General features: G+C 35.4%; 1 protein-coding gene across 2 annotated transcripts in view; it reads right to left on the minus strand.

Moving 5' to 3' along the window:
• Positions 1 to 239: 239 nt before the first annotated feature.
• LOC116463444 (structural maintenance of chromosomes protein 4) overlaps positions 240 to 12546 on the minus strand; it is a 35091-nt gene continuing 22784 nt past the window's right edge. For both annotated transcript variants that reach the window (XM_032146552.2, XM_032146554.2), the window contains 11 exons: positions 11553 to 11778; positions 11366 to 11445; positions 10181 to 10333; positions 8987 to 9113; positions 6221 to 6410; positions 4443 to 4587; positions 3979 to 4152; positions 3369 to 3551; positions 2679 to 2911; positions 1991 to 2174; positions 240 to 1548 (listed from right to left, as the gene is read on the minus strand). In XM_032146552.2, the coding sequence (XP_032002443.1) occupies positions 1396 to 1548; positions 1991 to 2174; positions 2679 to 2911; positions 3369 to 3551; positions 3979 to 4152; positions 4443 to 4587; positions 6221 to 6410; positions 8987 to 9113; positions 10181 to 10333; positions 11366 to 11445; positions 11553 to 11778 (1848 nt within the window). In that variant the 3' untranslated portion in view covers positions 240 to 1395. The remainder of the gene's footprint in view (positions 1549 to 1990; positions 2175 to 2678; positions 2912 to 3368; positions 3552 to 3978; positions 4153 to 4442; positions 4588 to 6220; positions 6411 to 8986; positions 9114 to 10180; positions 10334 to 11365; positions 11446 to 11552; positions 11779 to 12546) is intronic.

The following is a 12546-nucleotide window of genomic DNA, read 5'->3' on the forward strand; positions in this document are numbered from 1 at the left end:
ATGAGGCGGGGTTGCAGTGAGCCAAGATCTTGCCACAGCACTCCACCCTGGGTGATGGAGTGAAACTCTCAAAAAAAAAAAAAAAAAAAAAAAAAAAAAAATCTGAGCTCTACTACATTGGTTATTAAAATGTAAAAGTATTAAATTCTATTTTCCCACCAAATGAAAACACTTATCATGATAGCATTTTAAACTTACTTTTCCCTTATATATTCTTGATTTAGAACAAATTACCATACTTGAATTTCAGATCTTGCTTTATTTAAATCTTTATTTAAAAGTCCATGCTAATATGTGTTTACATTTTTAAGTTACATTATGATACAAACTGTTGGATTTTTTAAATATCTAAAACAATGGCCCACTGAAGAAAGGAACAATTAACTCTTTAATTCCTTAGGATAAATACCCAGAAATTTAACAGCTAGGGCAGACTTCTAATACAATACCAAAATTCCTTCCAAAAAACAAGTGGTTGCCAACTTATGTCCAGTAGCATTATAACATTCTTGAGCCAAAAGTGTAAAAATACGCTGACAATTTTATAGGCAAACATTACTCAAGATATCTTACTTTCCATTTATTACTAAAGTAATTAACCCCCAAATACAGATGCTCCTCAACAGTGGGGCTACATCCTGGCAAACCTATCATAAGTTGAAACTATGAAGTTGAAATGCATTTGGTACCCTGATAAACCTATCATAAAAGTTGAAAATTTGTAAATTGAACCAGTGTTAAATCGGGCCATCTCACTTCATACTCATGAAGCAACTATAGTGGGATAGTTTTCAACTTACGAGATAGCCTAGGCTTGTTGAAACACTGTCCTAATTTACTGGCTCTCTGGTAATTAAGTCATAAATGGTCAAACATCAAATTCTAGAAAAGCATATATTTAAATTCTCATCACTATAATTCAGAATGACTGGTTTACAAAAATATGTTCATAGTATTTGGGTAATAACTGTAGTGATTGTCTAAACTGGCAAGCTAAGTGGAATGCCTCAAAGAATCTATCCAAGATTAGTTGGCAGGCGTTTCCAGTGTAGGTAAATCAAAGGCCCACGAAGGTATGCTGAGCCTTGATAGCACAACCTTGTTTAGGACTTTGCCTCAACTAACATACTTTATAGTTTGGCAAGTTACCTGACCCTCCAGGTAACTCATTTTTCTCCATAGTCTGCTACTTACAAGATTGTCATATTTTTGTAATTTAGAAGCAATTATAGAGAATATTTTATTAGACTTTACAAATGACTTAACTGCATAAAATAGAAACCACTTTCATGATCTAGTTTAAGGAGTATTTTATACAACTCATAATCCTTTACAAAGAGAAAAAAAATCAGTAATACACTGAATCAACCTGAAGAATCTTCAGTATAAACAAGTTCAACAAAGTCCCTTAGATGCAATTTCTTTTGGATTTACAGCAACACTTTTTGTTATGTTGTATGTCTTGTAAATTCCAATAAGTCTATCTGAAATCTCGAACATATTATTTCGAAGAGAAATTATTATGAACTGTGCATTTTTTGTTTGTTCCTAAAGAGAAACAAAGAAAAGTCAAACATAAGTAATAACAGGTAAATCACACAAACATTTATTGTTTATTGTCCAAAAAATATTTGGACAATAAACATTACATTGATAACATGTAAAAGAATGATGGCAGGAATAATTCATAAAACAGTATTTGAGTGTGAAAGGAATTTGGCTATTTTGATTTCTAGTGGAAAAGATCTAGGAAGATGACCTAGGATTCTAGCTGTGATTCTGCTACTAATTTGCATTTTTAATTTATATTTTACTCCAAAATGGAAATATTTGGTTCAAATAAAAAATAATTTGGTCTCCACTGATACCAGGGGAGATGGAGTTACACAATAAAGAAAAAGCTCAATAGTTAGAAATAAAGAATTCCATGTGTAATGTTTAGGATACCCCTAAAAGTTTCTGGAATGAAAATCCCAAAATGATTACTTACATATATATAAAATGCAACAATGGACACATTTTTAAAATCAAGGGCTGCATCAATCTCATCCATGAAGTAAAGGGGAGTGGGCTTGTAGTGGTGAAGAGCAAATACTAAAGCCAATGAACTAAGTGTTTTCTCTCCTCCCGAAAGGTTGAAGATCTTTTTCCAACTTTTCTTAGGTGGTCGAACACTGAAATGATTAAGAAAATCATAGCCAAATTACCTGTAAAACTAAAGTTAAGACCTTGTGATTTGTTTTCCATAATTGAGTTCTACTATCTTTTTTAGGAATCTGTAATTTGCTTTTCACAAATATGAACTCTCTTTTCTGTTATTTTATAAAAACGTTATTGGAGGATGCATACATAGGAACACATACCGAAGTTTTAAGATTTAAAGAGCAAGCTAAGTATACTTCTTGCTATTCCTTCTCCTTATCAAATACAATTTCTCAATCCTGATGTTAAAAATGTCTTGAAAATTTAAAAGATGAACTAGACAAATATTTTGTAAATACTGGCTGTCTGCCCCTGTAAACTGCAAGCATAAATAGCATGTAAGCAAATTAGTATTTACTAGTAAATGAAACAAGTTGTAGATCTTGCCTTCATATCCTACCCCCAAGAAATAATGAGTTTGGAGAATATGGAGAAAAAGGTAACAGTGGGATTATAAACTCAGCATAATTACACACCTGAACATGATTCCTTCAGAGAAAGGATCCAAGCTGTCTACAAGCTCGAGTTCAGCATCCCCTCCCAAAGTAAGCATTTGGTAATTTTCCTTTAATTTATTTGTTATTATATAAAAACCTGCCATAAATTCATTAAGCCTTTGTTTCCGAAGATCTTCATATGCCTGTCTAAAATTGTCTCTTTCGTAAGTAATTTTGTCCAATTCTGCTACCCGTTGCAAATACAATTCTTCCTGTGAAAAGATTATGATAGGAAAAATCTATTCAGATAAATTTGATATGAGAATTAGCATTGTTAATTATTATTTTGTTTTGAGATGTAGTCTCGCCCTGACACCCAGGCTGGAGTGCAACGGCGCGATCTTGGCTCACTGCAACCTCCACCTCCCAGGTTCAAGCGATTCTCCTGCCTCAGCCTCCCGAGTACCTGGGATTACAGGCATGTGCCACAACGCCTGGCTAATTTTTTGTATCTTTAATAGAGACGAGGTTTCACTATGTTGGCCCGGCTGGTCTCGAACTCCTGACCTTGTGATCCACCCGCCTTCAGCCTCCCAAAGTGCTGGGATTACAGGCGTGAGCCACCACGCCCGGCCGACAGCATTGTTAATTATACAAAACTAAAGGTCAGAATTTAGGCTAAGGACTAAAAAGAATTCCAACTAGTATACATAAACAGTTCATTCATACCTTCTTTTTATACTCTGCAATGGCACCGAGGTTTGGTTTCATTTCATGACACCGGGCTTCCAAAAGTGCAATTTGATTTGTTACAGAATCTGGATTCTTGATCGCTTCAAGATCCTCTGGGCTTAGAACTGAAATCTCTTCAATAGGATTATCTTCTATAGGATGCAATGATATTTTTGAAATCTAAAAGTTTAATTTAGGGGAGAGTTAGAGAAGGCATATTACATACAATTCACTGTTTAAAAAAATGACAAATTACACAGCTATGAAAACAGGAGTTGTGACTGATTTATCAATTATTTTTCAAAGGACTTCAAGAAAAATAGTTGTAACACTCAAACGTGTTCATGTAATCTTTTCTTAAATGTCCAGATCAGCCCTAGGGTGAAAGCGTAGTTGTCTAATTCTAACCATTACTCAGACTTTTCTGTATATAACAATTTATATTGTTATGTCCCCTATAAACCTGAGAAGTGATCATAGAATTAAAAATCACAATGTAGCTCACAAACAAAATTTAAGAACCCCAACCCCCTAAAATAATCCTCCCTAAACCCTCCTTTTTCATAAAGAATATGTTTAAAATTAAACTAGACGGTAACAATCTCACCTCTTTGTGCCAATATTTTATTTTAGAATTATGTTCAGCAATGTGACCATCTATTTGTTCAAGTTTCAACTTAATACTAAGTGCATCTTTTTGAAGAGCATGTTCATTTTCTTGAATAACTTTTAATTCTTGAAGCAGATTGCGATGTTCTTTCTGGATCTCTGGTAAGGATTCCTAAACACCAAAAAGAACTGCTAGATAGAAATCTTCCCAAATAGAGCCATCATTTTCACATTACAAAGATGAAGGAATCACCAATCTCTCCCCATGCCCCTTCCATTTTAAAACGATTTAAGCATTTAAATTCACAATTTACAGTATTCTTATTGTACAAATAAAAATTGATGGTTATAAAACTTTAAGTCTATGAGTGCTTACTACATTCTAGGCACTGTCATATATCCAGCTCTTTAAATTGGTTCCAGTATCATCCCATCTCCTCTTCAATACAAAGCAACTCATACCTCTGCAACATTTGTATTCTTTACCACCTCTGCTGCTTTGTCCTCAAGACTTTTCAGCTCTGCTGTTAGGTCATCCACCTCTTTCTCAGTATCTTTTATTTCCTTCTCTGTACGCAAGACAGAGTCTTGTGCCTTTTGAAGGTTTCTAAAGAAGCAAAATGATGCATCAAAAATGTGGTAAGGTGATTTGTTATTGTTTCTGAAAACCTACTAAAGAACTTTTCATGAAATTTAATGTGACATTTTTTCTATTCATAGATTTTTAAGTTTATGATTTACTAAACCATCCTTAAATCGGTTTTTGTAGGTTTATACAAACACTTATGGGATGAGTTGTATATTTTTAATTATACATGACTTTCTTATATAAGCTGCTTGTATCATCCAACTTTAGACTGATGCAACACTGTCCATTAGATTATCAAATTCTTTTGTCATTTTCTCAGAGATTCTTAAATCTCTACACCCATAAAGTTATACCTTCAAATACTTCCCAGTTCAAGACAAGGCAACAAGTACTTCCAAAAAAGCAAGACACTACTTGTCCCTTATTACCTCCTTATCTCTGAGCAAAACACTCTGGATTAATTTAACCAGATAATCAATATGCAATCAATTTGTTAGAATTTTTTCTAAAAAAAGAAATGGCTATTTAAATTTCAACATTTTATATACATACCTAGCTTTATTTTAGACACACTTCAATAAATACTCTAAAAAAATTAAGGCCCGGTGCAGTGGCTCATGCCTGTAATCCCAGCACTTTGGGAGGCTGAGGCAGGCGGACCATGAGGTCAGGAGTTCAAGACCAGCCTGACCAACATGGTGAAACCCTGTCTCTACTAAAAATGCAAAAATTAGCAGGGCCTGGTAGCGTGTGCCTGTAATCCCAGCTACTTGGGAGGCTGAGGCAGGAGAATCGCTTGAACCTGGGAGGTGGAGGCTGCAGTGAGCCGAGATCGCACCACTGTACTCCAGCCGGGATGGCAGAGCGAGACTGTCTCAAAAAGAAAAAAAAAATCTAAGTAGATAAACCTTTTTTTAAGGACAATGAAATCTTTTAGGTATTTAAAAATTTAAGGTGGCTGGGTGCAGTGGCTCATGCCTGTAATCTCAGTCTTTTGGGAGGCCAAGGCAAGAGGATTGCTTCAGCCCAGGAGTTCAAGAGCTGCCTGGGAAACATGGCAAAACTCTGTCTCTACAAAAAAATACAAAAATTAGCCAGGTGTCGTGGTGCATTTCTGTAGTCCCAGCTACTTGGGAGGCTGAGGTGGGAGGAGTGCCTGAGCCTGGGAGATTGAGGCTGCAGTGAGCCCTGACTGTGCCACTGCACTCCAACCTGGGCAACAGAGCAAGACTCTGCATCAAAAAATAAAAATAAAAAATAAAATGTAAGTTACCAAGAGAATTTTGCTAAGTGATCCCATTTTTACCTCTTTTTACTTATTCTTTTAAGGCCTATATCTATTTAAATTAAGGACCAACTACTCCCTCCCCCAGACCAGAGAAACAAAACTGATTTCTATGCCCTCACAGCAACCGGGGAGTTACAATCTACCTGTACTTTCCTATGGCATACCTGTTTACCAGCCTTTTTAATTGGCCATAGGATAAATGTTCATTATAGGTTTTCCGTCATGAAAGTCCCATCAGGTAATGTGTCAGACAGGTTCAATAAATTAACAGAGAAAAATTTTATGGAACATTACATAGTAACCCCCTTTCCAATGTGAAGGCAGGGAAAGGGAAAACGAGTTAGGGTAACATGCATACTCTACCTGTCAGCAGTCTTGATTGCTACTTGGGCTTTAGTAATAGCAGAAGCACATTCATCTAATTGCTTATTTATTTTATCAAGTTTGTCTTGTTGGGCCTTGAGTTTATGATTATTGATTTCTACGATGGTATTGTGTAAGCGTTTAACCTCAGCTTCTACTTTGCCAGCTTTCTCAGCCACAGCATCATATTCTGAGATTAAAAAATAAAGAACCTAATTTGTGTTTTTATGCTAATGAACATCATTTGTTAGATGTACATTTCTTCAGTTGCTATGACTTAACGTGATGCATTAGAACAAATTTTAGGCATATGGGAAAAAGCATCTTAAAAAAATGATATCCTATATCAAAACAAATGGTGTTACAACAATGCACAAGGTTAAACACTCTAGCTCAGCTGTAAACACACCATTTCTTAATGGCTTCATGTTCTCAGCTTCTTTTAAAGTATCTTTACAACTTTTGCTTAGGGCACTTCCTTGACTACTGAGTTCATAATGATTTTTAGCCTTAGATACACTATGTACCTAATTCAACATTAACTTGCCCACAATGAAGAAACTGTGGTTATTTTCTTCTGCTAACATAACTTCGCAGTCCTCCACATTAAAACAAAGTGGAGGATGTAAGATGAATTAGCGTTCCTTCCTGTGACAACGAAGAGTAAAAGTTAACATTTCCCAGATTCCCCTGTGGCTAGGGTTTAGAATTTAGGTCAATTCAATCAAAAGTACTTGCATAATTTGGAAGGCATAAACAAATTTGGACATGTTTCTTCTGGCAAGCAGTCACACAGAAGTCTGGATTTTCTGTAATGAAGTTAGAGGTTCTCCAGCTCTATGGCCCAGGCTGGAGTGCAGTGGCACGATCGCAGCTCACTCCAACCTCCATCCACCTCCCAGGTTCAAGCCATTCTCCTGGTTCAGCTTACCATGTAGCTGGGATTATAAGCATGTGCCACCACACTCGGCTTTTTTTTTTGTGTGTGTATTTTTCGAAGAGATGGGGTTTCACCATGTTGGCCAGGCTGGTCTCAGACTCCTGACCTCAAGTGATCTGCCTGCCTCGGCCTCCCCAAGTGCTGGGATTACAGGTGTGAGCCACCATGCGCAGCCCAATTTATCTTAAATATAAAATGTTTGCACAGATTTAGATATAATGGTTTGCTGTAGCCTTTATTTAAAAATATGAGTATGTTCAAGAGTTGAAAAGAAAATATTTAATTTTAAAGATATGCTTGCACAAATGGGTCCTCCACATGAGATATTAAGAGAGTCTCCTGATAATATATGGCATTTCTATGAGAGGAGATATATAGAGCTCCTAACAAAGTCAAGGATTCCTTTTCAAATAAGGATGAAACACATACAGACTCTTGCAGTCTCTCCATGAAAATGCTGCCATTAATAGCACAGATATACATTTTGGCTTCTCAACTGACCATTAGGTACCATCAAAGCCATTGTTGTGGGTGCTTGTAGGGAAAGGGGAGTGTGGTTGAAGGCCCCAGAGGATCTGGGTTCTTCCATCCTTTATTGCAGCCACAATGGTTTGTGTTCCCAGCATACTCCTGATTCAGCCTTTGTATTTGTTCCTTTATACTCTTCTTGGAATGCTTTTTTCTCAAACATACACGGGTTAGCACTCATACTTTCTTTGGGCCTCCACTCAAATATGTGCCATCTTACATGTGTGCTCCCTGGAAAGAGACTTTATTTTTGTTTACTGCTCTATCAATAGGACTTAAAACAAAGCCTGGTCAGTGGCAGATACTATTTAAGTGAGTGCCTGAATATTAGAAATGCAGATAAACACAGACACAGACACACATACAAATTAATGTGAGTATAAATGCACATTTGATATGCATTGTGGAAATGTGTCAACATTTAAAAATCTCTTTTTCTTTTGGAAGAAAATCCCCACATTTTTGGAGCAGTTGGATAACTGCTCCAACTCCACTCTCATTAGTTCTTTGGGATGGTTAATCAGTCTTTGTCTTCCTTGGCTCACAAAGCAAACTGTAACAGGGATCTGTCTTAAGAATAAAATGAACCTTGCCGTGTCTGCTGGAGTCACTAGCTAAGACTCTGTAAACCTGGAAGGGGACTGTGGCATAATCTACCATCCCTTCTCCCATTAAGATGCACATCTATGTTTGATTGAAGCCAACATGGAAAGAGAAGCACAGCTGCTCAAGTCCATGATCAGGGGATTTCAATTAAGGCTACAGAGCCAATTCTGCCTGTGAATTCCTTTTCCTGCCTAAAGATTCTATTTTGGTAGAACATTTACATGTCTATATGTGCACAAGAAGAAGTTATGAAAGAAAAAAATACATATATATGTTATTTTAAGTTTTCAACTACACATTGTTTTTCTTTGATTGCATACCACTTATTCCCTGTGTTATTTGAGTGATATAGTTTTTCTAAATCTATAACCACTATCTTGAAGGGGTTTTGGAAAGATTAGGGCCAAAGTATACAAAGTATGGCATTAAAAGCATGGACTCAAAAATCAGACTATTATCACCTATTCCTATACCACCACGTGCTGTGTGACCTTAGGCAAATGCCTCAGTTTCCTTATTTGTCAAATGAGACTATTAATAGCACTTACTTTATAACAAACACCATAAAATAGTGCAATGACTTGCATATACTTAGCTTCTATTATTATTCTACTGCTTCTTAAATATTGCAAGCTTTAAAAGCCTGTTTTTTTTTTTTTTTTTTCCCAAAATAGGTCTATCTTTAAACATACCTGTTTTGAAAGCACTAACGTTTTCTTCTAGCAATTTCTGCTTTTTTTTGTCAGGGGCTGTAGCAAGTACATTAGCTTCAAGTTCCTTAACTTGGACATTCAAATATTCTTCTTGCTCTATTAAACGCTACAAAAATGTTTTAACATTTAAGGTCAATATTTTAACATTTGCTTTAAACATTGTGAAATTTTTAAAAAGGGCACTTAAAATCTTCAGGAAAAAGACATACACTAATAGGAAAAGGGAAGATATGTGCCATTGATATAAAAAATGAAAATGGCCAACAAACACAAAATACATAAGCTCATTATAAAGACAAGTTAAAATGCCACATTTCTGTTTACAAGGTAGCAAACTTATGTAGACCACCCTAGTGTTCAAAGACTTGGAAAAATAATTATTTGAATATGCTGTTAGTAGCGCATGAATTATAACCTTTTCTGAAAACAATCTGGCATTATGCAACAAATGCCTTAAACATTGTACACATATGGTGTAATACTTGTAATTTTTGAAATCTAAGGAAATAACTGAATGAATCAAGGTATACCTACAAGGATTTTTTTTCTAACGTAGCCGTGTACATAATACAAAAAATATTTGTCAGATTATGGTATAAACAAAATGCTCCAAAGCAATTAAAAAACAAAGTACATTTATACTGGCTTGGAAAGAAAACCGTAATTTAAGAAAAGTTAGTATGACATTAAAAAAACCATATGCACACTTTATATATCTAACATATCTACCACATATATATTACATGCAAACTAGGTATTAGAAAAGTCGAAAGAACATATGTCAAAATTGAAGGCGATCATTTGGGTATTTTCTGGAAACTTACTAAAAAAAAAATGGGCGTGCATTGCTTTTTCATAATTAAAAAAGCATTCCACTTTGAAAAGAGAATAAAAATAAAGGGTCATATAGTTGTTAAGGAAAGTAATGTTTCTATGGAGTACAAACGGAAAACAGGAGTAGCTGTGGTTGGAGCAACATTGTGACAGGGCGTTATCTATTAGTACTCGGTGAAACAAAATCAAGAGTTAGATCTGCCTATAGATCCTCCCTCCCTTATATATTTAATAAATTGTAAGCAAATAGCGAAATGGTTCTGATAAATTCCTGTTGAATCCCGATAGTTTCAGTACACACACACACACACAAACACACACACACACACACGCACATACCTGGATGCTTGCAGTAAATTTTTCTAGCGTGTTCCTCATTTCTCGTTCACTATGCCGTAACTTAACTACTCTTTCTTCAAGTTGTACTTTCTGTTCTTGGATTTGCATTGCTTTTTTAGAGTCGTTTTGCAACTGTGATTCCATTTTGTTTACCTACAAAGAAAGTTTTCTCCAAGAGCCATTTCAGATTGACAGAAAAGTCAATTTACGAAGAAAACTAAAACTTCTGTCGCCCAGGCTGGAGTGCAATGGCGCGGTCTTAGCTCACTGCAACCTCCACCTCCCGGGTTCAAGCGATTCTCCTGCCTCAGCCTCCTGAGTAGCTGGGACTACAGGTGCATGCCACCACACCCGGCTAATTTTTGTGTTTTTAGTAGAGACGGGGTTTCCCTATGTTGGCCAGGCTGGTCTTGAACTTCTGACCTTGTGATCCGACCGCCTCAGCCTCCCAAAGTGCTGGGATTACAGGTGTGAGCCACTGCGCCCAGCCTAAAACTTCTGATCTTAAAGACCAGAACAAAATCAAACCACCCGTTCCAATCCCAATCTTAAAGTTCAGGAGATGGTCAAGTAATTTCTTCATCAAATAATCAGATGGAAAGGTAAACTAAGTGTTGTATAGTCACCTGTTATTTCAATGAAGGTACAGGATTCAAATACTTAAGCGGAAGGATGTAAACTCGAATTTTCAAAATATGGGAGGGAAAAAAAAATCAAAGCACAACACTTTGGGAAAAGGTATTCAAGCTATTTAAGAACATGTTTTTGAGGAGGAAAAAAGTATAAAATACTTCAAAGTTGAGATTTGCATCAAGAAGTCTTTGCTATACTTATAAAGAATTATTTTGAAATAAAAAATTATGTAATACAGCAATTATTGCAAAAAAAAAAAACCCAATAAATTAAATGTAAAACAGAAATAATTATGTAAGTTATGGAATATCTGTATGATCCAAATGTACTAAAAAGTTTATTTTGAGCATATAGTTTCTGATTAATATTTTGTTTTCTAAAACTTTAAAGGACTTTACATAAAAAATCCCTAGTCATTTACAGAAAATTTAATCTATTGAAATTTGAGTACACCATACTTAAAATGGCCAAATTTTGTGGTAAGTATATACCTCGGTAAAGCTATTAAAAAAAAAAAAAAAAAAGTCTGGATACAATTTTAGATATGCTGACCTCTTCTTCAGAGATTTCAATGACAAGTGAGGAACCCATTCTTCCTTTCATTACTTTGCTTCCACCACCAGTCATTGTACCTAGAAAACAGGGGAGAGAAGTCAGCTTTAGATGTCTCCCCAACAAGATTAAATAAAGTCAATGCTGTGGGGAAAAAACAAAAAACAAGAAACAAAAACACTATTACCTGACTGTTCTATAATTTGTCCCTGTAAAGTTACCACTCTCCATCTTCTATCTTTCTGATATGCTACTCTTGTGGCTTGATCCAAGTTGTCAGCTATTAAGGTATCTCGTAAAGCAAAATAAAAAGCTTGGCGAATTTTCTCATCTTTTACTTTTACTAAATCAAATAAACGAGGAGTATTTTCAGGAGTTTGAATTTCAGTCATCTTTTTCGCCCATACAGCCATCTAAAAGTAAAAAAAAAAAACAGTAACAAAAAAGAAAGCTCAAAACAAAACAAAACAAAAAAAAAAACACAGGAATAAATTCAACAAAAGAAACAAGAATTATACACAAAAGGTTCTAAAATTAGACCTAAACGGAAGACATCCCATGTTTGTGGATCTAAAGATTTAATACTGTTAAGATGGCTATACTATCTAAACTGATCTACAAATTCAATACAACCTGTATCAAAATCCCAGTTATTTTTGTGGCAGTAATTGACCATCTGGATCTTAAAATTCATATGTACAAATTATGGGGACCCAGAACAGTCAATATGATAAAGAACAAAATTAGAGGACTCAGACTTCCTGATTTTAAAACTTATTACAATGTTGCAATAATCAAGACAGTGTGCTATACCAGCACAAGTAATAAAACTGAAAGCCCAGAAATAAACCTTTACATTAATGGTTGGGTGGTTTCAACAAGGATGCCAAGAAAATTCAATGGGGTAAAGAATCTTTTCAACAAATGGTGCTGGAATAATTGGATAGCCACATGGAAAGAGTAGTTTGAGCTCTACTTTATATCACGTGATAAAATTAACTCAAAATAGATTAAAACCTAAATATAAAGCCAAAACTATAGAACACTTAGAAGAAAACAAAGGAGGTAAATCACTATGACCTTGGATTAGGCAGTGGTTTCTTGGGTATGACACCCAAAACACAAGCAACCAAAGGAAAAAAAAAGATAAATTGTGCCTCAAAGGATGCCATCAAGAAAGT

This window comes from Hylobates moloch, unplaced genomic scaffold, assembly GCF_009828535.3.
Source record: "Hylobates moloch isolate HMO894 unplaced genomic scaffold, HMol_V3 SCAFFOLD_36, whole genome shotgun sequence".
Taxonomy (NCBI): Eukaryota; Metazoa; Chordata; class Mammalia; order Primates; family Hylobatidae; genus Hylobates; species Hylobates moloch.